The sequence below is a fragment of the Megachile rotundata genome, chromosome 6, assembly GCF_050947335.1.
Source record: "Megachile rotundata isolate GNS110a chromosome 6, iyMegRotu1, whole genome shotgun sequence".
Lineage (NCBI taxonomy): Eukaryota > Metazoa > Arthropoda > Insecta > Hymenoptera > Megachilidae > Megachile > Megachile rotundata.
Genome location: NC_134988.1, coordinates 9,100,127 through 9,126,136, shown reverse-complemented (window position 1 = coordinate 9,126,136; position 26,010 = coordinate 9,100,127). Strand labels below are relative to the sequence as shown.

Here is a 26,010-nt window from a genome sequence, read left to right as displayed (position 1 = left end):
TAAAACAAAAATACTTTCATTTAGAGTAGGAGATAAACAGGTCTTTAATCCTAATGGATTATCTTAAATTGCAGTGAAATTTTAATTTTCCAAATATTTAGTAAATTTCCCATATTTGTATAAAATTATATCATTAATCAATATCAATAATCAAACATTAAAACGTTCAATTGAAGTGAAAATAATATGTTGTTAAAATACAAATATCTTATTTATATCTTACAAGTTTTTATAAACTTATATTTAATTATTATTGTACCATTTTATTATCCTTTTTATTGTTGAAAATTTCAGTTTCATATATTTTTTCTATAGTACATCTTTAATATTGAAACTGCAAAATCATAAAATAAATAATTTTTTAAAAGCATGAAATTGTCATCATTGCAGCACTGTAAGTATTTTAATATTTATAATTAAATAAATAATGTTATTTACAAATAATTTAAGTTACAATAAGTTTTGACTGAATTAACTAACTAAATTACTTGTTATCGGCGTTCTTCAAACTTAATTATGCAACAGTTCCCAAATTTTCAAATAGAAAATAATATGTTGGATGAATTTTCTGATGTTTCCTTTTCATTGCTACCACAGTGTGGCTGTTTTGTTAATGTTTCAATAACAGGATTCATTGAAACGCACGAATGATTAACTGTAGATCCAAAAGCTTTTTTGTAGAAGCAAAGTTCACAAAATCCATTTCTACTATCAATTGGTAAATTTAGAACTCCATTGGAGACTGCGAAATTCCTGAAACATGCAATAACAAAGTAACAGTAATTATGAATTGTATTATTATATTATTAATTAAAATATTTATCATTTATATCCTAAGTGTTTCTCGATTGAATAATACACTTTTATGAAACTCTGCAGATATTTATGGTTAACTAATTTGGTTCTTCATTAATAATCAAAATTAAATTAATTTTCGAATAATGTAATCACAACAGGATGGTGTGCAAACATTATAAGGTACGTGATCACAATCCCATTCAAACCTATTTAGCGGAATATCTTGCTAAAAAATCACTTTAATCGAATCAGAGTCAGCTTGTTTCCTGTATCCTTTTTCCCACGAATCTCTGTTCTCTATTGAAAGCTCAGCGTTATTCAGCTTTCCAACTCTATTAGGGGTTCTATAGAGTCAAAGACAAGCTGGAGATAAACACAGACTAAATAGATCCACTCGATGGATTTTCCAGACCATTTATAACAGTCGTAACTGGACCACCTGTGCTTTCTCATATGATTCAGTGACCTAATGGTCTTGATAATATTAATTGACCTTGATAACATTAATTTCAGTATTAATACAAAAATACATGAGTGTGTGTATATAAACAATATCTTATGTGTTATTACTGTATAACATTTATTGTATTATTGTAACAAGACTTTAATGTTTTATGTTTTATTAATTAGTGTGCTACAAGTAACAGCAGAACAAACATGTCAGTTAAAAAGATTCATTTGAGTCACTGTATTCTTTGCAAGTTTTACTGAAGAAATTACTACATAACACTTATTATATTATTGCAACAAGACTTTAATGTTTTATGTTTTGTTAATAACAGCAGAAGAAACATGTCAATTAAGAAGAATCATTTATGTCACTGTGTTCTTTGCAAGTTTTAGTAAAGAAATTAATAAAATAGTTACAAAACAAAGTTAGTATGTTTTAATACAGAAGATATGAATATTAGGATTCACAAGTGGATAATAGTTCAAGTTTTAGGAGTTGAAGATGCAAGTTAGGGGATGAGCTTCATCTAACAATCTAGACAGAAGCTGGAGACCTTAGTTTTGATTTAAAAAGCCATAAGTAGACAGTAGAGTGAACAAATAATATTTGATTATATTTATAAGAGTCTTATATATAAATATTTATGACTACCACACCAAAAAGTATTAGTTGGACTATCTGACAAGTTTAATAGTAATCTAACATATTTTTAAGTGCTATTTTTAATTTTTTAATTTTATTTTTTAAGTGTTATCTTAACTGCACCATACTCATGAATGATAAAATAAAGTATTGATAATATTAATAAATTGACTGTATTCTTTTAAACCTTGTGTACCAATATTTCCAAATAATAATTACCTATAATATTGATCAAGCTGTGCCTTCTCAATTCTTTTGTCCTTAGCTCGTCGATTTTGAAACCAAATTTTAATTTGCGTTTCCGTCAGTTGTAGAGACGTAGCAAGTTCAAATCTTCGTCCCCTAGAAATATATTCTCCTCTACGATACTCGACTTCTAGTCTCAAGGTCTGTTCGCCACTGAAGGTTGTTCTTTGCCTTCGAGGTCGTCCTTCTTTCCTTCTTTTTCTAGCTACTGTTTAACGTGAATAAATATATTATTAAAACAATTATTCTTAGTATATATGTAGATATATTTTTGTAGTCAGTTTACATCAAAGTGATTTCTCGTTTCAGTGAAGTACTAAATGAAATAAAATACTGGGTTAATTTTATGATTTAAGAAATTTTTATATTGTGCATTTCTTTTATAAGTAAGTTCTGTACTGAATGAAATAAAATGCTGAGCTAATTTTATAATTTATGAAATTTTTATATTGTGCATTTCTTTTATATGTAATCTGTTTGTGTTTAAAAAAGTTTGAATTGTTGTGGAGGATGGTGGTTTTAATCTTCGCCTGTGGATGACAACCAGATGTACATTTGTGAATTCTGGTTGAAAGTAAACATATAAAGATGAGACTTTTGTTCTTGAGAAAACCTGGAAAAGGTATAACAGATTTTGAACTTCGAAATTATAAAGATTGATGTCTTTGCAATTTTGCAATTCTACCAAAAAGACAACTTGATAATTAAGTTAATATCGTAACATTTATTCTTACAAATAGTTCTATAAATATGAAAAATTGCGTTATATTTTCCATCACATATGGATATTTAGACTCATCAATATTATGTATCATTTATTATAATTTTCCAATCCTACATATAATATGCTAATATTTCTAATAATGATACCAAAAACAAATATTTCTATCAAAACATACACCTACACAATATTTTCAATTTTCTACAAATTTCACAACAAAATTTTGCAAATTTTTACCGAATAATCTATACACAATTAAAGTAAATATTTATTAAGACATAATTTTATATAATAAAAATTCTTTACTCGTATATTTGTAATATTTCTATGAAAAACAAACCAGTGGTTCTTTGTTCGTGTTGTCATAACAACAGCTTACGGGGCAGGCTTGTGACGTCGGGTTTTGAGGAAATATAACAAGAATATTCCACATTGAAATTCGGCCAACTGCGTTTAGTAATCTCATCTCAGCATCGGTACGAGGTGGCGAAGCGAGATAAATCCCTTTAAACGTGGGCGTATGCTTGTTGTGTCGCGTTATGCCACGTATATTTATTTCGATAATACGTATTGTAAAGAAAGGGAGTATGTGTTTCAGCGTATAATGAAAACTAATCACTGATGTTACCGTGTATATTGCGTAAATCGTTTGCATTTACATTTCTCAAACAGCGACGTAATAAAAATAAATTTACAATCATATTTACTTTATTCTTAACGATATTAACAAACTTTGATATAACTGTTATTGACAAAGATTTGACTAACAAAATTTTGGGAAATTTTTATAAAATCCATTAGGTTGTATGAGTTTATAAAAATATACACATAATTTTGAGACAAACCTTAAATATATTTTCATGTCATAAACCTTAAATATATTTTTATAAGTAATGACGAAAATATATTTAAGCATGTGGACTCAATTTGTATTTATTTAAATTATATTTTTAAGTTTAACGTTTGATGAAAAAGGTTTTAGTCTTCGTTCAAAATGGCTGGCAGTCGGTGGTAGTAAAGTATCAAAAAATGGCCAAAATACTTACAAAAAGCGGAGAATCCTTGTAGATGATGTTCCGTAGACGGAAGGTATGATAAGTTATGAAAATGTGACGATAATGTGATCGGATATGTTATGTGTGTCAAACGTAATGGATCACTTAGTGTTCTTGGTAGAAGTTCGTGAATGAGTGGTAATCGTAAATTGAAGAAGCTTGAGTTCTCTTCTTTTTCGTTTCTTAGTTGGGTTTTTTTATTGTTTTGTTCTTCGTTTCGTTCCGAAAATGCTTCTTTTGTACGTGATACCTATGCAATGTAATAATGTGGTAAACATTCAAGACATTAATATGTGGAATATTGATGTGTATCAATTATTTTTGGTATTTAAAATTGTAATATTTTGTGTTAGTAATGATTAGAATACTAATATTTAATGTTAGTAATGTTCAGAATAGTAATATTCAATATTAGTAATGTTTAGAATATTAATGTTTAATTGTACAATATTTGTGTTGAATATTGGTAGTATTTAAGACTGTAATAATTAATATATAACACTAATATTTATCTGGTAGTTTTAACTGTTAGTATTAGTAGTATTAGTAATACTAGTATTAGTAGTACTACTATTAACAATTAGTATTTTTATTCATTTTTAATATTATTTAAATTATTAATATTCTTTATTGCTGAAGTTCTAAATACTGATATTCAACACTAATATTTAATACTACTAACATTTAACACACCTAATAGTACATAATATTAAATGTGAATGTCCCTCACATTTAAACTACTAATACATAATATTTGTAACACTTAGAATACTGATATTCAAACTAATAACAATATTCAATAAAAGTTAAAATTTATTAAATAAGGAAAATGAATATCAGTTGAATTGAATCCTATTACAGCTTAAATCTCACAAAATTTTCTATTCATCAGTAGTCTCAGAAACTTATTAACTATACAAATCTTACACTTATTATACAGTCTCTATTAACTATACAAATACAAAATCATAAAAAGCTTATAAGACGAAGAAATTCTAAAATTAAATAATAAAAATAAAGATTGAATAAGACATTTTCACTGCTTACTGGAGTGCTCTCGTTATCCGGAGAATTGCACGAAACATCCGTTTCCGTGTTTCTATCGCACAGAACGTCTGTAGAAAAATCGGTGCTCGAATTCGATTTCGATCGCTCCTCATTTTTATTATCGTCGACCGTCTTCGTCTCAAGATGACCATAAATTCGAGCAAAAAATTGTCGCGGAGATGACGGTCCATCTGCTTTCGCAGACATTTAGTCACCAATATAAAATTATACGATATAAAAATAAAACAGTCACTTTCCCAATATCTTATTTCTGAATTTTACTCTGGTATCGTTTTTTTACCATCACGAAATGTTTTATTGATCTAAGGATCAAGAATTAGAACCAAACATTTTGTTCACTTTCAACACTTATTTTACATGTAACACATTAATGCTACTTTATTTACATATCAAAATTAAGCTTGAAATTTAATTTCTCGATTTTTATTTACAAAATTGATGTTTACTGTGAATTTTTGGAACACTTTATATTTGCAACATTTCAAAATACGAAGTAACACAGTTATCTGGGATAGTTTGCTTGGAACGTCCATTCTCTTGCTGCATGGTTAGTATGAAAATAGAGAGAAGGGATGTTCCGGTTGTACTCCCTACCCCCATGGATGTTCCCCACTATCAGCGGTGTACCACCACCCCCAATCTCTTCGGTATCAAATAATTTCGTTGTCATCGTTGTAACGCCCCTCTGCGAAAGAGCACCTGCAGACGTTTATGGTCTGTGAAAGAGAAACACTTGAATCTAAACTGATTATTATGTAGAATTGCACCGTGAAATCGAGACGGACAATGATAGGATTTTTTCCGACTCGTTTCATAAATATGGAAAAAAAGTATTTAATACCTGCAGCTCTTCGTTTAATTTTTTATTGATTTCATATTACTTTTATTGACAAGATTTGTTAGGTTACTGTTATTTTTATCGTTTGTAGGTTGACTGTTCTTCGCAACTATTGGCTTTCAGACAATTTTTCTGTATATCTGTTAAATAATTATTGTTCTTTTGTACAAAAGAAATTGTATATAAATTATATGCTAACATGCTGTATTCATCTTTGCATTGGATATTAATAAACAAAATCTATAACTTATTCAGATTATTATTGTGTTGTGATTGTTCCTCCTCTTTATCAGACAATTTTTGTTTGCAAACTATTAAGAATTGTTGCTCTTTTATACTGAAAAATTTGTAGTAACATAATATCATTATTAGTAATATGAATCTTAGTTGCAACTTCTACAGTGAAAGTTAGTACTCAAGATCTGTAAAATTTTTATACATACAATGTTTCAGGCAATTTTTATTTATAATCCATCCTTAGTTACTTGCAATAAAAATGTTGTATTAACATTCTTTAACAGTATTATTAATTTTGATGTCATTTAGTTGCAGTCCTTGTAATGAAAATGAATAAACTATAAGTTTAACAATATTAACATGTTCCATAAATTTCTCTGCAATAAAAAATACTTAATGTAGAAGTTGATGAAATATATTCAATAAAAATCTGTCTTAGAAAATTGTATAAAAAAATAATTTACACATAGGTCCTGTGTTAAGAAAAATTTCTGAATTTATGAAGTGAAGTGAAGGTCACCTTGAGTCCTCAACTCAACTTTTCAAGGTCATCTGAAGATCATAATATAATAAGTAGAATTAGAGTTTATATCTGCTGGAATTCTCTGAAACACAAAGTATTTAAAACCTTTTTTTTAAGAAACCAAGGTGGTCTTAAATTTCTAAAATAAAACTGTAAAGTTCATAGCAGTATAAAATATAGTAATTTAAAAGCAGTCTTTTGTATCAAGAATTGCCGAAGAGATATTAATCTTGCAGTATCTCGCGTATTTACGATTAACTACACATTGAACAATCCGCGGTAGAATTCTTTTCTCGTCCATCAATTGAAATATTCGACCCTCTGAGGGGTTTGATTCTTATCACGATTTACGTATTTTCGTTCCACCGATATTCCCCTGTATTATAGGATTCTTCATTTTGAATCTAAAATTAGTAATTACTATCCTTTTTCTTATTTTAAATTACAAAATTTATTAAGGTTGCTGTATGAAAATATTGACCTTCAAGGTCACAAATAATTATAATATAGAATATAAAATATTATTGTATAAAATAATGTAGAATGTTACATTGCTTGTATATTACAGAAAACTTTATAAAATGTTGTTTATAAACTATAGATAATTTGTACAGTTTAACAGCATCTTAAAGTTCATTTGAAATTTTGAACCTTAAGTGAAATTAAGCAGAAAATTTAATAACAAAATTGTAACTTATTGTTAAAATTGTCATTGTCACATTAAAATTGTTATTCTATTAAATTTTTGTTAAATTACTACTATTTCAATGTAGGATCATAGTTATTTATATTTAATTATTTATTGCTGTTTGTAGCAACAGTTTTGCATAAATTTCAACGAAGTAACGGAACCTTGAAGTTTATCAACTTCCCTGCAGCATTGAAATACCATTATTACTATTTCAGGACATATAATAATAAATGGCCATTAAACAAAATCATTAGGTTTGTAATAATTGCAACATCCACAATAGCAACCCAGTAAAGAACATTAACGATAGGTCGTTACGCAATCAGACACACGCATGCGCATATTGCACAGATTCCTATTGGTTCTCCCATAATTACATTGATTTCTACCTGGTCCGCGATTGGTTCGTGATACGACTACCATTGGTATCACCCCAACGTCGAATTATCCTGATAGGTAATTTTCACGCAAATATGAAACAATTGGGATTAACGTCGCAACGCAGACAAAGCGGAAATTCATCTCAATTCCAGTAAATGTTGCTTGATGATGAGCTCTGTTGTCTGTAATTGATTTCCAATTTCGTTTTACTACACTGGGTTACGAATAAAGTAATAATCTACGCAAGTGTTTACAGGTCTTACGGCTAAGTTGGTTTTACGACGACTTGTATATTTATTTTAGTCATAATTCTGAATCCTTTGTTTGCTTCTTATAACTTCTTACAGAAGTTAGATACGTACTTTTTTTGTATACTTTTATTTCACCTAAAATATAAATTACGATTTTTAAAATATAAATTATGTTAACATTATACTACTGTGATAAATTAACATACCTGAAAAAAAGTTAACATAACCTGTATTTTTATTGCACCGAGTACGCATCATAGAGTAAACTCACCTCTCAGTATTTTCCAAATTTTAACAGTCTTTAATTTAGCAATCCAAAGAAATAAGCATTGGAAATTACTGAAATCTACTTATCAATTTTCAAATTAAATAACTTACAAACTTTTAAATTTTCAAATTTAAGATTTCGGTTATTTTTCAATTTCAAATGACGAAGTACACCGCTAACGAAATAAGAAAGCAGTTGCGCGAAGTTAGTAATGCGTACCCGAACTCCTTTTGTTATTATGCTTGAACTTGAACAGGTCAAAACTAGTCAGTCGTGTAGGGACCGTTACGGAATTCGCATGTGTCCGCTGATGTACTGGTAAGAATTAGTAACTTCTTTTTACTTTCTAAAACCGTTTATCTGTTCTGCCTACATGTTACATGATTGTACGTTATATAATGCATTTCTCCGTATAATTCTACATATTTATACATTTCTACATTTTGCAGGGTGTTTTTTGCGTATTTGTGCACGTGCCCACGTGTTTCTAGTATGTTCTCCATGGTCACACATTTAAGTAAAAACTGTGAATAAAGCTAAGATATCTTGGAATAATGAAACATCTTTTATAGTAAGGTTCGTTTTTTTGTTGATACAATTAACAATTCATTATTAATTTCGAACATTAATTAATAATTCACACTGTGAACAAGTGTGTAGTTACGTTTTTCTATGTTATTCCATACGTATTATTTTCTATACATTATTCTATACGTAATTTTGAATGCCCATTTTTATACGCATTTATTTATTAAGAATAATTGTAATTGCGTTAATCGTGTTTATAAATAAATGTATTAATGAGATCATGAGAAGTCACGATAGATTTGAATATTTCTTGAATTAAAAAATTTGAAAATTTGGTTATTTAGAAATTTTTAAATTTGGAACTTTGAAATCTTGAAAATACAGAACTTTAAAGTTTAGAATTCAGAAATTTGAAAACTAAAAAAGTTGATAATTTGGAAATGTACAAAATTTGAAATTTGAGAAATGCTTGTTACAATGTAATTCCAATTGTGAATCGATAAAAAGAAATCGACAATTATTTCGATTTTGTTTTACAGAGGAGTTGGTCACTGATCAAAATTCCTAGTGAACCGAAAATTTCATTTCGATCTTCCGATGGAGAGTGATACTAAAATAGATTCGGATGAATCAATTAACGGTGAATCTTCAAAGAAAAAGTATGTAGAAATGTCCAAATCTCCAGTGGGTAAGTCCTTTTATTTTACTATGTGTGTGTCGGTTTGTAGACCGAACGATTAACAGCGGTTATAATATTAATAGCATTGCATGCACGTGTATAATAATAACGTCCATAAATATTTACAAACAATTATTGATATTTCGAATTTGGTATTTTATTCTGTTTCAACTTCTTTCGTCCGCGGATTTCGAATTCGTCAATTTAATTTGAAAAATAATTACAACAAACATTATTTAATACGGTTATTAAACTAAATATGTTACAATGCTTTATTTCTTAATTATATGTTATTTTGAACACTTTTAATATATATCACTTATATTTTATATAAGGAACTCTTGATTTATGTTAACATGTTTAATATTCGCTCACGCGATATCGTATGCGACGTTAAATGTCCGTCCACGCAATATCGCGGGGACAATCAACGAATTTTTAAAATTATGGCACAAAATAATTGATCTTATTCTCCCGCTCATTTATTTATTTCTAAAACCAAATTTATTTACATTGAATTAATTGAAAACTACCCAAAATGTTATTCTTAACTTTGTAGCTAACAATTTACAGCACACATCAAGAAATAAAGGTATGTAAAATCATAATATGTATAACATTTATTTTAATGTTATTGCATTATGATTTTTTGCTTATGATTTATGCTAAAATAACACAAATATTTTCTATGAATTTCACTTCATTTTTTATCGACGTTTATTAATGCATTTACCATGTTTTATTTCTGGGTTTATTTATGTCAAATAAATAACAAATGACCTTTTTATATGAAATAAATAATACATGACTCTTTATATTAAATTTCAGGATTTCAACAACTTTAAACTATTATTTGTATACCTCCTTTTGAAGATTTTATTTATGTTTACAAGTTTTTAATGCATTTTATATTTTTATTGAATTATTATTTTATTTTTCTCTCATTTTTTATGAGAGCAATAGTTGTGTGTTCTTAGGTGATTATACTGAAGCAATATGCTGAAGAAAGAAGAGACTATATCGAAGAGAATTAAGAATTGTACAATAAAGTTGATTTGTTGAAATGACTTCCTTGAAAAAACCCTTCCTTTCTTTATTGAATTCCACAATTTATTATATTTTTTACTTGATGAATTTTTAATTGTTAATCGTATTTCATTTTATTTAATATCATTACTTTTATGTCTGGTGAACTAATAATTCACCAAGGTTTCACTTTGTTTATGTGATTATGTCATTATGTTATAACAATTATTGTTTTTGTTTTCAGGGTTTTATTATACTAAAATATTTTTTGTACATGTTTTTTCTTTGTTTTCAGGATTCCCTTTTTTATCATTAAATATACAATTTACTTTAAGGTTTATTTACACAATATTTATGATTTATAAAATATTTTTTCTGTTCCCTTTGTTTACCAACAAAAATTATTTTAGGTTTTGCTAATTGAAGTAGCAAACTGTAAAGAATGTTTTAACAAATGTCAAGTTAATATAAAATGTGGCACAAGTGATATACCCTGATATTTTAGTCATTTCAAGGTCGTATAATACTCAAAATATATTAACATTTTTTATCAGCAATGATTCACTCTGCAGGGATACAAACGACGGTTAAAGTTAGAGTAGCAAATCTATGTTTTGTAAAATATCTCAGAAATTACGTTTTATAGAAAAAAAGTATAAATTGAACAATTTATGAGTTTTTGAATAGCAAATGTATCCATGTAAATAAACTTTTACTCAGAAGGTACATTAAAAATTAACACATTGTACAATTATTTTTTATAAAACGTACTGAACAATTTTTGTGAAAAATTGTGTGTGTAAATAATTTCATTTCAGTATAAAAAATGTGTAAATTGAAACTCCAATTTCATCCTTGTAATAAATATTATTCTATTAACAAGTATAATAATATTTATTGCAAAAAGTAAAATTAAGTCTAATTTATTTATATTTTTTATACGGATATGCAACTCCAACAATTTTCCATAAAAATTGTCTATCTTTTATCAAATAAATTTAGAAATGTATATATTTTTTAATATCTTCAGTGAAACTTATTTTTTCCAAAATTTATTTACATAGATAGATTTGTCATTTAAAAACACACAAATTGTTCCTATAAACTTTTTTTCTATGACAAATAGTTTCCAAGATATTTAATGAAATACGATTTGCAACCCCTAACTTCAAGGTCAGTTCTGCTTCCTCAAGGTGTATCATTGTCGATAAAAAGAATGTGTCAAATATTTTTTTGAATGGTATATGATGTTGAAAGACTATGTAAATCAAGGTTATATCAGTTGTGTAAGAATTATTGTAAGTTCAATTAAAACTTATTCTTCAAGTTGGCAACAGCTTGACAGGTGAAGTACTTATGGGTGGGTGGTCGAGATTTTGTGGGTAGGGTGGGTCACTACTTGTAGCCACCTCCTCGTGGTGTGACCTGGTAATCGATATCATATTCTGCAGATTCTAAAGATCTGAAAGAATAATATCGAGCTAAGTGCTACAATTCCCATTTAATATTTAGAAGCCATTTATCCACAAAATTTAATTTAAAACTTTAAAACTCTTAATTTGGCTGAGAAACATTGTACTTACCGACGATTAATAACTTCAAAGTATATACAAAACCGGAAACTATAGACTTACCTCTCTCAGACTGGTAGATCCTGATAAAGCAGATTTATCCTCAGGGCTACATGCATTTAAATGCAAAGTATAATTATTCGGAATTTTTAGAATTTATAAATTTAGAATTTAAGTACTTAACAATCTTCAAGAACGAAAAAGTAACTTAATTTTGGAGTATGGTATTTTGAGAAATTTGATGTGATTTGCGAACCGCTATATTTCATCATGTCTGCCATAACCTACACAGGGGTACAAACCATAACCATGTTCATAAAACCGATATTGAATGGAAAAGTTTTGTACATAAATAAACTTAGTCATTCATTACCAAAGTAGGTGAAACGTTTTCTGTTTGATACTTTACCACGTATGCTCATAAATTATAAAACGTTTATGCACATGAGTAATGTCTTCCCGGATATCGTTATCTGTATAAAACCACCGTTTCGCGCACATTCCCTCTATACTCGTCATTACATCAATAACATATCAATCTTATTGACATTCGGTTACGTAGTATTACTGAGTTATAACGTTTTACTTACGTATTACTGAGTAACGTTATTGCATTTAAAAATAATTTTCTAGGTAAAGTGTTGAATGAACACAACCTTATCTGATATCCTTGGATTTGCGTTGATGTAACTTATAATAGTACTTTACGTTTTAAAGAATAGTGGATGATCATTACTTTTTAATAAAGACAATGATTTTGTAGTTTTTAATGCCATCGTTTATTACCGATTAAACGCTGATTACTGTTTGTTTATAATAGTAAATGCCAAAGTGCACAGTCCCTTTGGCGCAGAGGATAGCGCGTTGGACTTCTAATCCAAAGGTCGTGGGTTCGATCCCCACAAGGGATGATAAAGAAAAGATTTCTCCTTCATTTTGGTTTTTATAGTAATGATATTCTACAAAAAACATGACATTCTACTCGTTATATATCGCCAAATTAATGTATTTCAATAAAGTGTTTCTCTCAAATACAATGACACTTATTGTTCTATAATTTTATGATGTAACAAAGTGCATTAAATTAAAATTCCTGCCAAATATTTTAAAATTTATTTAAATTATTAGTTTTAATGTAATAGTGTTCCTTAAAAATCCCAATTTGTTATATTTATAAAAATTTAGTGACAACAGTAATAAATGTTATTTATAATGAATAACATTTTTGCAATATTTGTAACTTGTCTATTTATAGTTTTATAGATTACAGAACATTGTACTTCATATGAAATATTTATTGTATACTATAATAGGATATATAATAAATTCATCATTAATAAAACGTATATGTATATATATGTTTAATTCCTAATTTGTAAATTTAAGTTTATTCCTAAAAATTGGACGAACGGGTCTCCCTTTTACTTTAAAGAAAGCGTACATTGCACGAAAGTGTACATAGCTTTCATACTTGTTATCATTAGATGGTAACATTTTATTTTATTTGTGTCGAAGCCTCAGTAGATAAGCTAGGAATTGAAAATATGTCATTTTCGTGACAGCTATTGTGAGAAATTTTCCATGCAAATTTAGTAAAATGCTAAAATTAATTATTGAAAGTATCAATGTTGTACACGGTATACAACTCAGTCAGTGTTAAATTTTAATATGTTTTCATACGTAGGAAGTTATATAAGGATCAATAATAAATATTAAACTGTAACGTTACGCGTAAAGTAGTGTTATTGAAATTCATTGTGGAATAAACATTACTTATATCATATTTGTACATTGTACAAATATTCTATGTGTCTAGGAGGTGTAACATAAAATTATATGTATAAACGATGGAAATGTTAAAGCGACAGGTGAAACTTCAATGTATATTTTATGTATTTTTGTTGTTAATGAGGTTAATGTATTGCTATTCATATTCAAAGTTAATAAATAATAAAAGTATACGTGTTAAATAGATTTATGTAAACATTGAATTGTATTGAGTTAAGATTGAGTAAAAAATGTATTCGTAATAATTATATGAATGTGACATTTGTTTGTTTTGAAAACATATAGGTTATAATACATTTTGTGTTCTTTGTTTTGAAATGCACTTTGCAACTTTGTTTATTCTTTATTTTACTAGAAAAAAGCAAAAGATAAAACTAAGAGGATCCCTATAAAACAACATGTACCAGAGGTCCCAATGGTGGAGAAACACAAATGTTTTTCAAATGAATCCTCTGTTATTTATCCTAAGGGAGAATGTATCGAAAATATGGAAAGTGAACTACATTCTGCAGCAATTGACACTGAAATTTATGAACAACAATCTGCTCAAATGATGGAAAATGATGCAAAATGTAGTACACAAGATACAGATATCAGAGTATGTAACTTCTATTTGTAAGCAGTTTATTCTTTAACTTTATAACTTATAATGTTTTATAACATATAAATATGTTTACTTCAGGATGAAGTTGACGGGGGAATTGAAAGTGTTTCAGAGAATATGCCATCGACAAATAATGTAGAAAAAGAAATAGATAATATTGAAACATCAATTTCCACAGTAGAATTGAAAGATACTGCACTTGAATCTTGCCATAATGAAAGTACAATTTCTGATCAATGCCACCCTAGTTTAAGTTCATCAGATTTGAAGGATTTGACACAGGAAAAAGAAACAACTAAAACACAAGTAAATTCTGTTAAGACCAAAGAAGATATACATACCACATTTAAGAAAATTATACCATTTACTGAGACCCAATTGGAATCATTATATGTAAATGATGAATTGGCATCTATTGATACATTTATCTCAGAATTTACGGAAACTCAACTCAGAAATAATACAATTAAACAACATAAATTGTATGAGCTTTTAATGAATTATCTTCGTGTCAGAAACCATGTAATTATTAACTCACATGAACTGGAAGCACTGAAAAAAGCTTCTAGAGAAATACAAAAGCAACTGTGGCAATTAGATAAGGCCTGTATTACTGAATCAGGGGAATGTCAGGATGGGAATCCAGTTGTTGCTAGTCATGAATATTCCATAGCACGTTTTAACAATCGAGCATTGGTAAATCTGTCCAGAAATTTATCAGCAATAAAAGAAATGTTACACAATACTCAAGCCTTATATTGTTATGAAGCAGAAGTATTAAAATTACAAATTGAACATTATATTCAAAGAGTATGCACTTCTTGCAAGGAATTTGTAAATCTTTCTCAAAATGCACCTGTAAATCTGTTATCAATTCATCCATTATCACATACTGTTCCACAATTATTAGAAATTAGAACATGCATTACTATACTGTTTAACTTTCAAAGGAAATTATTGAAAGATGGAAAGTTTGTAATGGAAACTAGAGAGTGGCTCACAAAATTGGTAGCAATTTTATTGAGGATAGCAACCTGGCAAGATCATTTATTTCTACTGAATCATATCTTAAGATGTCCTGGAGGAGTAATGAATTGGGCATCTAGTTTTGTCCAAACTCCAGTACCACAACAGTTTGATAAATTAAACATATGTCCCTGGAATGATATGTATTTAAATCATATGATAGCTACATTGGCTGTTATTTTATTACCAATTAAAGAAAGATGTAAATTTATTGAACAGGTATATAAATTATTCTAATATAATAAACCTTTATTATCTTTATATAAATTTCATAGTGTGTGTCATTAGGTACAAATATCATTACAAGATGCATCATGTGATCTCAGCGATACAGTTTGGGTCATATTAGACGAAGAAGGAGAAGAAGATGAAGATATTGCTAATGCTGGCATAAACTTATTTGAAAGTGACCTTATTTCTTTGCTGCGTCAAATTCCTTTTGATAAAATGTTTGAACATATGTTATACATACAATGTCAGAGCAATGGTTATCATCAAGACAAACGCTATATTACTCACCATTACTTACTACGCCTATTCGCATTTTTTACGACTGTTGTTAAACTGTTAAAACAAGGACTAAAAACGTACGATTTTCCAAGATACAGACAATTGACTAAACGATTAAGCGCATTGATTAGAGATATTGTACAATATGCCAGTGACCAATGGGAAGAATTTGATAAAAGCCAGGTAGAATTACCATGGTTTAGAATATTTCATAATATCTTAGCATAAATAATTTTTAAAATTATGCTTTGCAGATTACGGACACATCAGAGTTGTTTAAAGTTCAACTTGAATTTGATTGTTTTTTTCTAAGAGCAATTCTATGTATATTTTCTTCACGTCGTTTAGGGGCATGGCAATACTTAGCTACCGTTCCATATCATTTAATATCTTCGAATACTTTGTGGCAGATATTTTATATTTTACACACTGATTGTGCACAAATAGATGTATATCTTTCTAATACATGTATGCGCGGTATGTGTAATTATGCAATAAGTATACTACGAATATAATACTAATAATAATTGGATACTGAATAATATATAATTGGATGGTTTTAAAGATTGGGAAAATGAATTAAACTGTCCCCAACTTCGTGAACAGTTTGAAGAGAAGTTAAGTACTATGCCAGGAGATGAATCATATTTCCTTTTAACAACTTTTACTAATATGGCTATGGCAAGAGTTGAAAAGGATTATCATTTTGTGAAGACAGCAACTATAGATTTATTTCAAGTATGTACTCATTAGTTATATTGTTTATAACTTGTGGATATTCAATAACAATAGTTATTTACAGATTGGATTTCTTAGTAAAAAGACTCAACATTCTTGCTCGAAGGATGCTCGATTCCTTTTATCAAATTTAACAAATAAATATCCTTCACTTTTATCAGATATTTTACAAAAATTAAGTGACAATTTTGTATTAGCCGGGAAGGTATAATTATAAAAATACTATTATATTTCTTTATAAACAATCAATGTTTAACTTAACTAATGTTACACTTATTATTTTCAGCTAAGTTTATATCTGTTTACTGAATTGAAGATAGATAAATGGATTCCTCAGGAAGAAGATATAAAAATTCTTTCTGGTTGGTTGCATCAGCATCCATTAACATCAACTGAAAATCAGTTGGCTCGTATAATTCTTACTCATTTAAATTGGGGATTTGATGAGTAAGAACGTCTTAATTTAATTTATAATTTTTGATATCATTACATTGAAATCAGAATGAAAAAATATTGTATGAATGAAAAAACACGTATTGTGTAACATTAACATGTTTGTTACAGGAATGGTACTTTATATCTCCCTATTAATTTACATAGACGTACGGCATTATTGATTGTGGAGTTGACAATGAAATATGTACCTGATTCTCTTACACAGACTGCGTCAATATTATCAGAAGGCGTTAAACAGGCACGCATAAAAAAATTTGTATAAAAAATAGGTTCTTAATCCTTATCTTTAATATTAATTTTAAATGTATAGGTTTCGTCAATGATAAGGCCTCAGAGTGCTCAGCATGCGTTTTCATTGTGGGCTTGGGATATGGTTTCAAGACTTAGATTACATCAACTTGATCAAACAGAAGCACTTTGTCACAATGCGCTTTTGAATCCCACTGAAGCATTCTCTACTGTACCTGATATGGATAGAGATTCATATTTAGAAATCTTAACCATTGGCATAAGGGAAAAACAACCAATTGCATGTTATGTAGCAACAATTATGACGTTATGGGGCCACTCTGTACCATTGATATGTACAAAAGGTTTCAGCCAATTACAAATATTACAATCTTATTGTAAATATGAACAGATACTTATATGTTTACATCATATCATACCGTTATTCTTGGAGTGTGTCGACTCATTACTTAAGAATGAGAAATTTATAAGTCTAATTATGTCTCTAATTGTGGCTGACAGATCCTACATGAAAATGGCTAAGAGTCTTATAGCTCCTGAATTTCCTGGAATAATATTGAAACAGTTTTCAAATATGATACATTCACACTTGTATAATTTCAAAAGGTGAATAATAATTTTTTATCAAATGAATGGCGAAGTATTAAATTATTGTTTTACAGATATCATTTGCAAACGCCGAAACATTTTGTATATTTATGGTTAAATGTACTTGTACTGGTACCAGATTGGAATAAAGATCAAAGTATAATGTATTTGATGGACACAGTGATTAGCGCTACGTTCTTTTATGTGGATGCAAAGTCAATGGTGGAAAATGTGTTTCATCGTCTTCTTTCTGTAAGAATACTTTAAATGTATATTGCTTTATTTTAGTTCCGTTATATTATTAATTTTATATAGTATATCTATTTCACTAGCTTACTGCACAGGAAAGTGATGAGGTATGATTTCTTCCCTTCAGTTAGAATTTGTTTGAGGAAACGTTCGGCACTAAGTAGAAGTTTTAAAATACTTACATTAAAGTATGATATTAAGTCCCAATTATTTTCAGAATACATCTAATCGAAATGTAATAGCATCATTTGGGTCGTTTTTAAATTGGGTAACTGGTTCATCGAATTCTACTAGTGTCTTAGAAGGATCTACACAGTCAATTTGGGTTGCTTATCAAATTTTGCTAACTGAACAATATAACAGAGAAATCAAAACTGGATTGTGGCGTGAAATTTTGAAGGAGTTATCAATACAGCCTAAAATTTCATTAGATACTGCTGTCAAAGTATGTATCATGTTACAAAATTGTATTAATAGACATATAATACATATTTTTATTTTTATTTAATATTTCAGAAAGCTTGCATTTCGGTAAAAATGCAACCGTTTGGCGTGAATGGATTATTTATATATCGTTGGTCTCAACAGGCTCTAGAGACACCCATGGATCACCCTATTCTCCCTCTATTTTGGCAAAATTTTTTTGCTCTATTTCTCGCTAGAGTTCCAACAATGCCAGGGTTTGTTTTAAACTAAGCGGATCAATCATAATTTAAAGCAATTCACACATGAAAATTACAATGTAATTACTTTTTTTAATAGAGTTATTGATCATTGTGGAATTGGTGAAAAATTTTTTGAAGGCATGATTAATTTGAGTTATTTAAAAAAACTGAAAAAGCGATTATATGACACTACTACATACTTTCAGTTAAAAGGAGAGACTGATTTGGATAATGGGAAGCCAATTAGTGATGAAAGAAGAATATTTTATTTTAATGCAGCCAAGTGTGTAACATTGAAATATGGTTAATGATATAATTTCTAGAAACAATATTACAAAAATATTTTTGTAGGTTCTATAAAACTTTAAGTTTATGGCTTGAAGAACCAAGGTTGCAAGAACCAAGTCTTTATTTGCCAGCCTTACCCCCACAATATATGTCACAAAAATTGATACGACTTATTCAAGATGATTGGGTAAAATATAAATATAATAATTCACTTATTATTAGTGTACAATTTTTATATCATTTATATTTACCCAAATAGGCTCCGTGGTTAGAATACGTTGATTATTCGACAATTCAACAAAATCAAATAATGGCAGTTAAAGAATGGGAGCGTATGTGCTGCAGAGATCAAGAAAGTCAACTCCCAAAAGAAACAGATGCATCAACAATGCTGCCAAAAATAGTTGAACCGTTACAGAGAATTTTCAAAAGGTTGACTACATACGAACATCCGGTTCCACCACCAGTTTTAAATCGACATCAAACAGAGTTTAATTGCATACTTAAAGAGGATTTATATAATTCTACGTCGGTTATTAACTTCGTTAAACCGTACTTTAAAGTAATATTAGATTACGCTCAAACGTATAACTTATTAGTTTCGGAGCATACAGCAGTAGACTCTAGTTTCTTGGAATTGATACCTATGCTTTATAAAGAACACGAGAACCAAGTAACACTGCATGCACTGTGTGATCCGATAAGTCCAAATCAGAAACAGGTCAGGTCAGGAACACCGCTTACTGTTCATTGTGCTGGTCCAGCAGTAATTAGAATTAAGGTAATTAGAACTAATTAATTGTTCTTTATTATTTTATATGTATGAATTAATTTACACATATTTTAAGTATACTATTATCAAATTATTCACACAGTATTTTAATATGTAGGCACCAGAATCTCATATTAACGAAAACATTAATCACATGATCACTCAAAATAGAGGAGAGTATGAAAATTTATTGATAAAGGCTAGTCAGCCACCACCTAGTAAAGTAACTCAAGGATGTGTTTCTATAGATCATTTAATCACGTATGTATATGATGCTCTTTATACAGTATATCAAAGCCTATATTAATATTAAAATGAATTTTCTAAACGTATTATAGAATATTAGAACATGAAATATCGATAAGTCGAACTAACGAAAATACAACGGTCCTACACAAACTTCAAGAAAGCGGAATTAAATTATTTTATTATCTCATAGAATGTTACACAGAGGATGCATCTTTGTGTCCACCGACCAAACAACTTATTACCACTTGTTTAGAGAAATTAGGGCAAGTATGTACATCCAAATTGTATGACAAAAATATTTAATGGACAAATCTTAATATAAATATTTCAATAGTCATTTATTAATGGAGAAGAAAGTCAGGCTCCACAGTTATTGAACACTATAATACAAAAACAAAATCTGGGTGGTTTACTCGGACCTTACTTTACACCTGTTGCTGGAGGCGCTTCAGCATTGTTGCAAATGTACCAAACTGTCGTTGAATTATCTACAGGCACAAATATCGATCTTTGTTTCGTATTGCTGTCCAAAGTACGTTTAAATATATTAAATTTCTGGTACCCTGTATTATTTGTAGCTTCTAATGTATGTATTCCTATTTCAGTTTGATATAGGATCTTGGTTAAATTATAAACGTCCAAGATTAAGTGAACGTTCAACATTCATAGATTTAGTGTCTAGAGCACTTTGCAACATAGGTTTCAATCCACCAGATGACAAACTGATATTACACGAGGTAGTCATAAAACGCATTCAATTTTTAATTTTATTCGTATAAATTTCAGTGTAACAAAAAATATTTTCTTGCAGTTATTTAGAAAACATCTACAACTTATTTTGTTACATAAATTTCCTGAACATTATGGTGAGGTTCTGAATGCTGTACTGAAAAGTAGTGAAAGTCAAAACTTATCTCTAGATGTTTGGCATGATTTATTAAGAATTCTTAGTGGCAAACAAAAAACTACGTTTTCAATTCATTTATCTAAAATTAGGGATGATATTCGTCACTATGCAACTGAGCAAAGGCTTCTTTCCCTACAAGAAGTATGTTTTCAAACATATAAATTCATTTATCTTTCTTAAATATTTTGTTAATGCAACTATAACAATTTCATGTATTTTATATTCTATTACAGATTCATGATACAGCTATATTATTAAGTAAACATTTCATGCAAGAGCGTTTGCAGTATGGTCTCTATGGATTATATCCAAAATATAGGGTTTACAATGAACCATTAAGCATATTTCTTGGCATGGTGGGTCATGCTCTTGTTGCACTTACTCTTCAATTTGATAGAGGTTCTTTGGGAGATCAGTGTAAGGTTTTCAAACTTATTAAATCTACGAGAAAGTTCTGTCTCTTTATATTTTAATCATCTCTTATAGCTACATAAATCCCTCTAGCAAATAAAGAGACAGAATTTTCTTGTAGAAATAACATATTTTATATACAGATGTTTAGCGAAATATTCTGTCATTTTTATTCCTAATGTTCTTATTTGAAGTGTGCGAAAAGATATGGCCTGTCTTATGCGAAATGTATTCGCCATGGGTTAGTCCCTACTGGACAAGAAATTTGAAGGAACCAACTGCCGCATGGATTCAACAACTTACAGATGATAGATCTGTATTGTTACCATGGATTATCACAGACGGTTTATACGCCAACAAAATTGTAGCAATGTTTGTTGAATGTATCCGCTTCATTATCGATACATTGCCGACGTCTAGTAAAATACTTTGTTTTATCTGGCAATTTTATGTCACTAATTTTGCACATGCTTCCGTCAAAAATCACATCTTAAATGTTATTCATGGCAATTTCTTATCATTACCGTGGAACAAATTTTATCCTACTGTAAATGACGTAGAGTTTATGGTAAAAGTTGTTGATCAATATTTGCCAGACAGCCACTTATTTCTTGGAAGTATATTTATAAGCATAAATTGGTCAGCTTGGATAAGTGATTTGTTAACAACGCAGTCAGTAGCTGTTATAGCAAAAATGCACGTTTGTTTATTAAATCTATTAGTAAAGTTGTCGAACGAACCAAATGTTAAACAGGTAATTATCACGTACTAGACAGCGTTCCTTCTCAAATTTTGTGTATTTTTTTAGTTAGATAATTTACATATCCAATATAAATTTGGGATTATATTATATTTCAGGATGATAAGGCAATTAATTTAATTACTCAAGCGGAGAAATTTTCTTGGCATCTACTAGATGCAGCCGCATACGATCACGTAATTAATTGGTACGTCATGAGTTGCGATCCAAAAGTTGTTCTTTGTATTGATGATGATCAAAGTCATGCTATAGACACTGCTGTATACAAGTACGTATAGTTATATTATATTACTTAGATTTTACAATTTCTTTAAATTTATTCTCTAATAAACTTTGTCGAATAGTTTATTAAAGCTTGCGGCAGGCTATGACCCTGCAATAACTCATTTTCATCCGACTACGTTAAAAAAGAGACAAATATACATTCGTTCTTCGGTCAAATTGTTGATCACGTGTTCAACTCGGCATAAGTCAATGATATCCACATGTCCAAAAGCATTTACCAATATATTATTACAAATGTTAGACGATATGGAATTCATTATTCTGAATAGTAAGTACGAAATACTTAACTACTATTTTATTATAGAAACACTAATGTAAGTAAGAATAATCTTTTAGCTGTTTCAGAACAACAACAAATTGCAGAAGCAAGTTTATTAGTAACTGAATTACTTTATACTATGAATCAAAGTGGATTCCTTATGGAACATCTACGTACTAGTTGGACGTCGTGGCTTTCAGAAAGAACAGCCACTAACCCAATTCTTATAGGTATACTTAAAGTCATTTCGACAACGGTTACTTCATCATCCATACTTGGAGAATTAATGGAAGCTGCATTAGAAGCATATTTTAAATTTAATGGTACGTATTCAGTTACAAGTGAGGACATTTTTAACATATGAAAATGAAAATACAATTACTAATTTTTATATTTAATATTTGCTAAGTTTCATTTATATTATAGCAATGGAAGATGTCCCACCAACGTGGGCTTCAGTTTTAACAATTCTGCAATCGGTAGTACCTAGACAGCCACCATTGGAGTCGATATTAATTTCTGAAGGAAGACTTCTTGCTTTGTATTCTGTTTTACTTAAGCGACTTCCGTTATGTAGAGATATCAGAGAAGAAGGAATGCTTCTTATTAGTTTAATCGATTGGATTTCTACTATTAAGGCAACGTAAGTACATTGAAATAGTTTAACAGTAAAATAGTATAATAACAGAATGCTCATATGGAAATAATATTAGACCTTTTAAAAGAATATTAAAGCAGAATAGATACATGTTCGATTATGTGTAACTAGTATTATTTTTTATCCAGGGATGTCAATGCAGAAAAATTACCTCTTCTATGGGCTAAAGCATGTGAATTAGCGTACAGACAATGTCAGTATAGTGAGAATACCACAATTGCGGTTAGGGCTCTTAGAGGTTTAGCACGCACTTTATTAGCAGTCGCAGACGATGGAGGACAAGGATGGGGCATATTAGGAGCAATTGGTCTCAGAAAAGCTTCTCCGCTTTCAATTAGGTATGTTTCTAAATTATACACAATTATGATCGAATTTATTATCAGTACCAAAATTATTGAGTTGATAACAAATGCATTACTGTATTTATTTTAAAATTTGTACCTTTAATATTTTCTTAGATGTAGGTTTTTAAGTCGTGCAGTAGCAGTGTACTGCCTGGCACAGTTACCTGAATCAAAATCAGAGCAACAGTTAGTGAGGTATACACCTTACTCACCTGGTGTAGCAGCAACAGGAACTGACCCAGATGCAGTTGAAATTCGGCCTAGTTCAGAAGCTATTAAAGCAATGCAAACTCTGGAAGGACTTGTACTGAATAAACAATATTTGGAGCTCAAAGGTGATATAGAACGATCTATTAGGTTAATTAGAGATCCTGCTAATTCTTTACATAATGCAACAGTAATTATAGGCGCGTTGACAACAGAACTTTATAATCAGAGATATCTGCATGTTTTGGCATAGTAATTAACAGGTTAATTCTACGTACATCGTCTTTTACTATATAAATATTAAATGAGCTTTATTACATTACTGTAGTATAATTTAAACAAACTATGTAGCGTTTTTTTTGTATAAAGATGAAATATTTGTTTCATTTTGAGAATTGTTTGTACTGATATAGTTTCTATAAAATTTTGAGTCCTATGTTTTATGCTTGTATAAGTATTTTGCGTAAATACTTAGATAATTATATATTTGAAATATTTTTTATCATATTAATAAATTGGTCTTTCATTTAAAATATAGAGGTTTTTTAAGAAATATTAATATAAAGTATTGCTGTGCTAAAGTATGTCATTTTAAATGTCTTTGAGACAGCAACATTTATTTTTCTTATTGGTATTTAAATAATTAAAAGTGATGTTCGAATAAAAAGAATTATTTATTGTAATTATAAATAAGAAAACGTAGCATTGTGATGTATTTTATTAAACGACACGCGCAATCGTAGCTTATTCAATATATTTATTCTTTTGTTTTTGTAAATTATGCACTGTATATTTCCGCTGTTATTACGTTATCTCATAGTTTATATCTACATTTTTACATATTTTATATAAAGCTTTAAAAATATATTTGTTAACGAAATAACGAAATCAATTAAATAGTTAAGTAAGATTTATGCAAAGTAATATAAATAAATGAGAAATGTAAGTTACCACTGTATGATATAAATTTATTTAAATATGTTTATATTTTTTGTGAGATATTCATGTATTACATATTAAAGAAATACAATAAAAGTAAAGTATAAAGCGCATATTACATCAAATATTTCTGAAATTTATATTTCACCCTTCCCTGTTGCTTTTGACAATGAAATGTTGAACTTTGACCCCATGCGCAATAGCAAACCGTTACAAATAGTGCAGTTTATGGACTAAACAATTGGCGTCCATTTAGCGGCGAAACGGGTGAACTAATCCTAAAAAATGAGGGTCCCGACTCGGCAGTGTTGGGCAGTCCAAGTCAGTGTTGGGCAGTCCCATAGTAAGCTATCCGTAGAAGTCCTCCTCTATACACTTTGATGAAATATAAGGTATCATGAGGCCCTAGTAAGGAAAAAAAAATAAATCTGAAGAAAATTGCAGGAAAGAGAATAAAAGGGTTAAATAATACAACAGATTATATATAATAAAAGTAATATTAAATTTATTTATGATTATTATTATTTTTTACGTTTGCAGCCGATTTGTTATATGAATACCAATATTTGTTGCAAGAGCAAAGGAAAAAGATACCACTCGATTTTTATCGGATCTATGCATGTTAACAAAATAAAATCCATGTATTTCTTTGTTATTGTTTCTCTGATATTATAATTTTCACACGTATAAAATATAGTTATTCAAAGAGGTCCTTCCAAGTCGTTTTTCTTAAACAATAAATTCATTTAGTGTTTTAAAAGTTACTGTGCTTTTGTGTTATTTCAAATATAATAATCTCCTATATTCCATCATATTATTCCCATTATATTATGTCATATAATTCACGATATATGTATACATACATGTATATTAATAAATAATCATTTTGCAACATATCTGCAAGATTAAGTTAAAAAAAATTAATAAATTTAAATAATTACAACAATAAATTTGTTAATAAACTACCAAAAAATATAAAATTATAAAAAATATGACATTAGAATAATTATACAGCAACCAATGAGAGTGGCTGCACGCTATTGGTGGATTACATGATGTCTGATTGGCTACTGTACACTAGCAA

General features: G+C 28.9%; 2 protein-coding genes and 1 non-coding gene across 13 annotated transcripts; 2 read left to right on the top strand and 1 right to left on the bottom strand.

Moving 5' to 3' along the window:
* Positions 1 to 56: 56 nt before the first annotated feature.
* Positions 57 to 8,506, bottom strand: LOC100878143 (transcription factor rough). Of its 10 annotated transcripts, none has more exons than XM_076532479.1 (11): positions 8,109 to 8,505; positions 7,915 to 8,037; positions 7,660 to 7,833; positions 6,832 to 6,983; positions 6,521 to 6,661; positions 6,263 to 6,433; positions 5,823 to 6,156; positions 4,961 to 5,697; positions 3,905 to 4,163; positions 2,111 to 2,345; positions 57 to 753 (listed from the first exon to the last, which is right to left on the bottom strand). In XM_076532479.1, exons 8-11 carry the CDS (start codon positions 5,165 to 5,167, stop codon positions 537 to 539), a joined length of 918 nt encoding a protein of 305 aa, XP_076388594.1. In that variant the 5' UTR covers positions 5,168 to 5,697; positions 5,823 to 6,156; positions 6,263 to 6,433; positions 6,521 to 6,661; positions 6,832 to 6,983; positions 7,660 to 7,833; positions 7,915 to 8,037; positions 8,109 to 8,505; the 3' UTR covers positions 57 to 536. The 10 variants fall into 10 exon arrangements, with proteins under 10 accessions (XP_076388594.1, XP_076388595.1, XP_076388599.1 ...); XM_076532480.1 differs by lacking the exon at positions 6,832 to 6,983 and having other exon boundaries at positions 5,823 to 5,959; positions 6,067 to 6,156; XM_076532484.1 differs by lacking the exon at positions 6,832 to 6,983 and having other exon boundaries at positions 5,823 to 5,959; positions 6,067 to 6,148.
* Positions 8,507 to 12,812: 4,306 nt separating this feature from the next.
* On the top strand, positions 12,813 to 12,885 carry TRNAR-UCU (transfer RNA arginine (anticodon UCU)). Its single transcript has one exon. It is a non-coding gene; the product is annotated as a tRNA-Arg (tRNA).
* Positions 12,886 to 13,360: 475 nt separating this feature from the next.
* Epg5 (ectopic P-granules autophagy protein 5) lies at positions 13,361 to 25,638 on the top strand. 2 transcript variants are annotated; one of them, XM_012284872.2, is made up of 30 exons: positions 13,361 to 13,842; positions 14,118 to 14,360; positions 14,445 to 15,611; positions 15,681 to 16,085; positions 16,157 to 16,379; positions 16,468 to 16,640; positions 16,705 to 16,845; positions 16,927 to 17,087; positions 17,205 to 17,334; positions 17,407 to 17,951; positions 18,008 to 18,185; positions 18,266 to 18,289; positions 18,400 to 18,627; positions 18,699 to 18,862; positions 18,945 to 19,130; positions 19,199 to 19,322; positions 19,395 to 19,916; positions 20,026 to 20,168; positions 20,246 to 20,423; positions 20,491 to 20,688; positions 20,762 to 20,893; positions 20,968 to 21,204; positions 21,297 to 21,480; positions 21,669 to 22,228; positions 22,333 to 22,502; positions 22,579 to 22,787; positions 22,856 to 23,101; positions 23,205 to 23,421; positions 23,565 to 23,774; positions 23,895 to 25,638. In XM_012284872.2, the coding sequence occupies exons 1-30, from the start codon at positions 13,822 to 13,824 to the stop codon at positions 24,238 to 24,240; spliced, it is 7,665 nt and encodes a 2,554-aa protein (XP_012140262.1). In that variant the 5' UTR covers positions 13,361 to 13,821; the 3' UTR covers positions 24,241 to 25,638. The 2 variants fall into 2 exon arrangements, with proteins under 2 accessions (XP_012140262.1, XP_003703213.1); XM_003703165.3 differs by lacking the exon at positions 18,266 to 18,289.
* The last annotated feature ends 372 nt before the right edge of the window (positions 25,639 to 26,010 follow it).

Bases quoted from the DNA above. Each gene is read 5' to 3' on its own strand.
- Epg5 (XM_012284872.2), top strand. From the start codon at position 13,822: ATGGAAATGTTAAAGCGACAG. The intron at 18,186-18,265 runs GTAAGAATACTT...CTATTTCACTAG, and splicing joins TGTTTCATCGTCTTCTTTCT to CTTACTGCACAGGAAAGTGA. The intron at 23,102-23,204 runs GTACGTATTCAG...TTTATATTATAG, and splicing joins AGCATATTTTAAATTTAATG to CAATGGAAGATGTCCCACCA.
- LOC100878143 (XM_003703135.3), bottom strand. From the start codon at position 5,167: ATGTCTGCGAAAGCAGATGGACCGTCATCTCCGCGACAATTTTTTGCT. The intron at 4,164-4,960 runs GTAAGCAGTGAA...TACATTGCATAG, and splicing joins CGGATAACGAGAGCACTCCA to GTATCACGTACAAAAGAAGC. The intron at 2,346-3,904 runs GTAAGTATTTTG...CACGTTAAACAG, and splicing joins ACAAGGATTCTCCGCTTTTT to TAGCTAGAAAAAGAAGGAAA.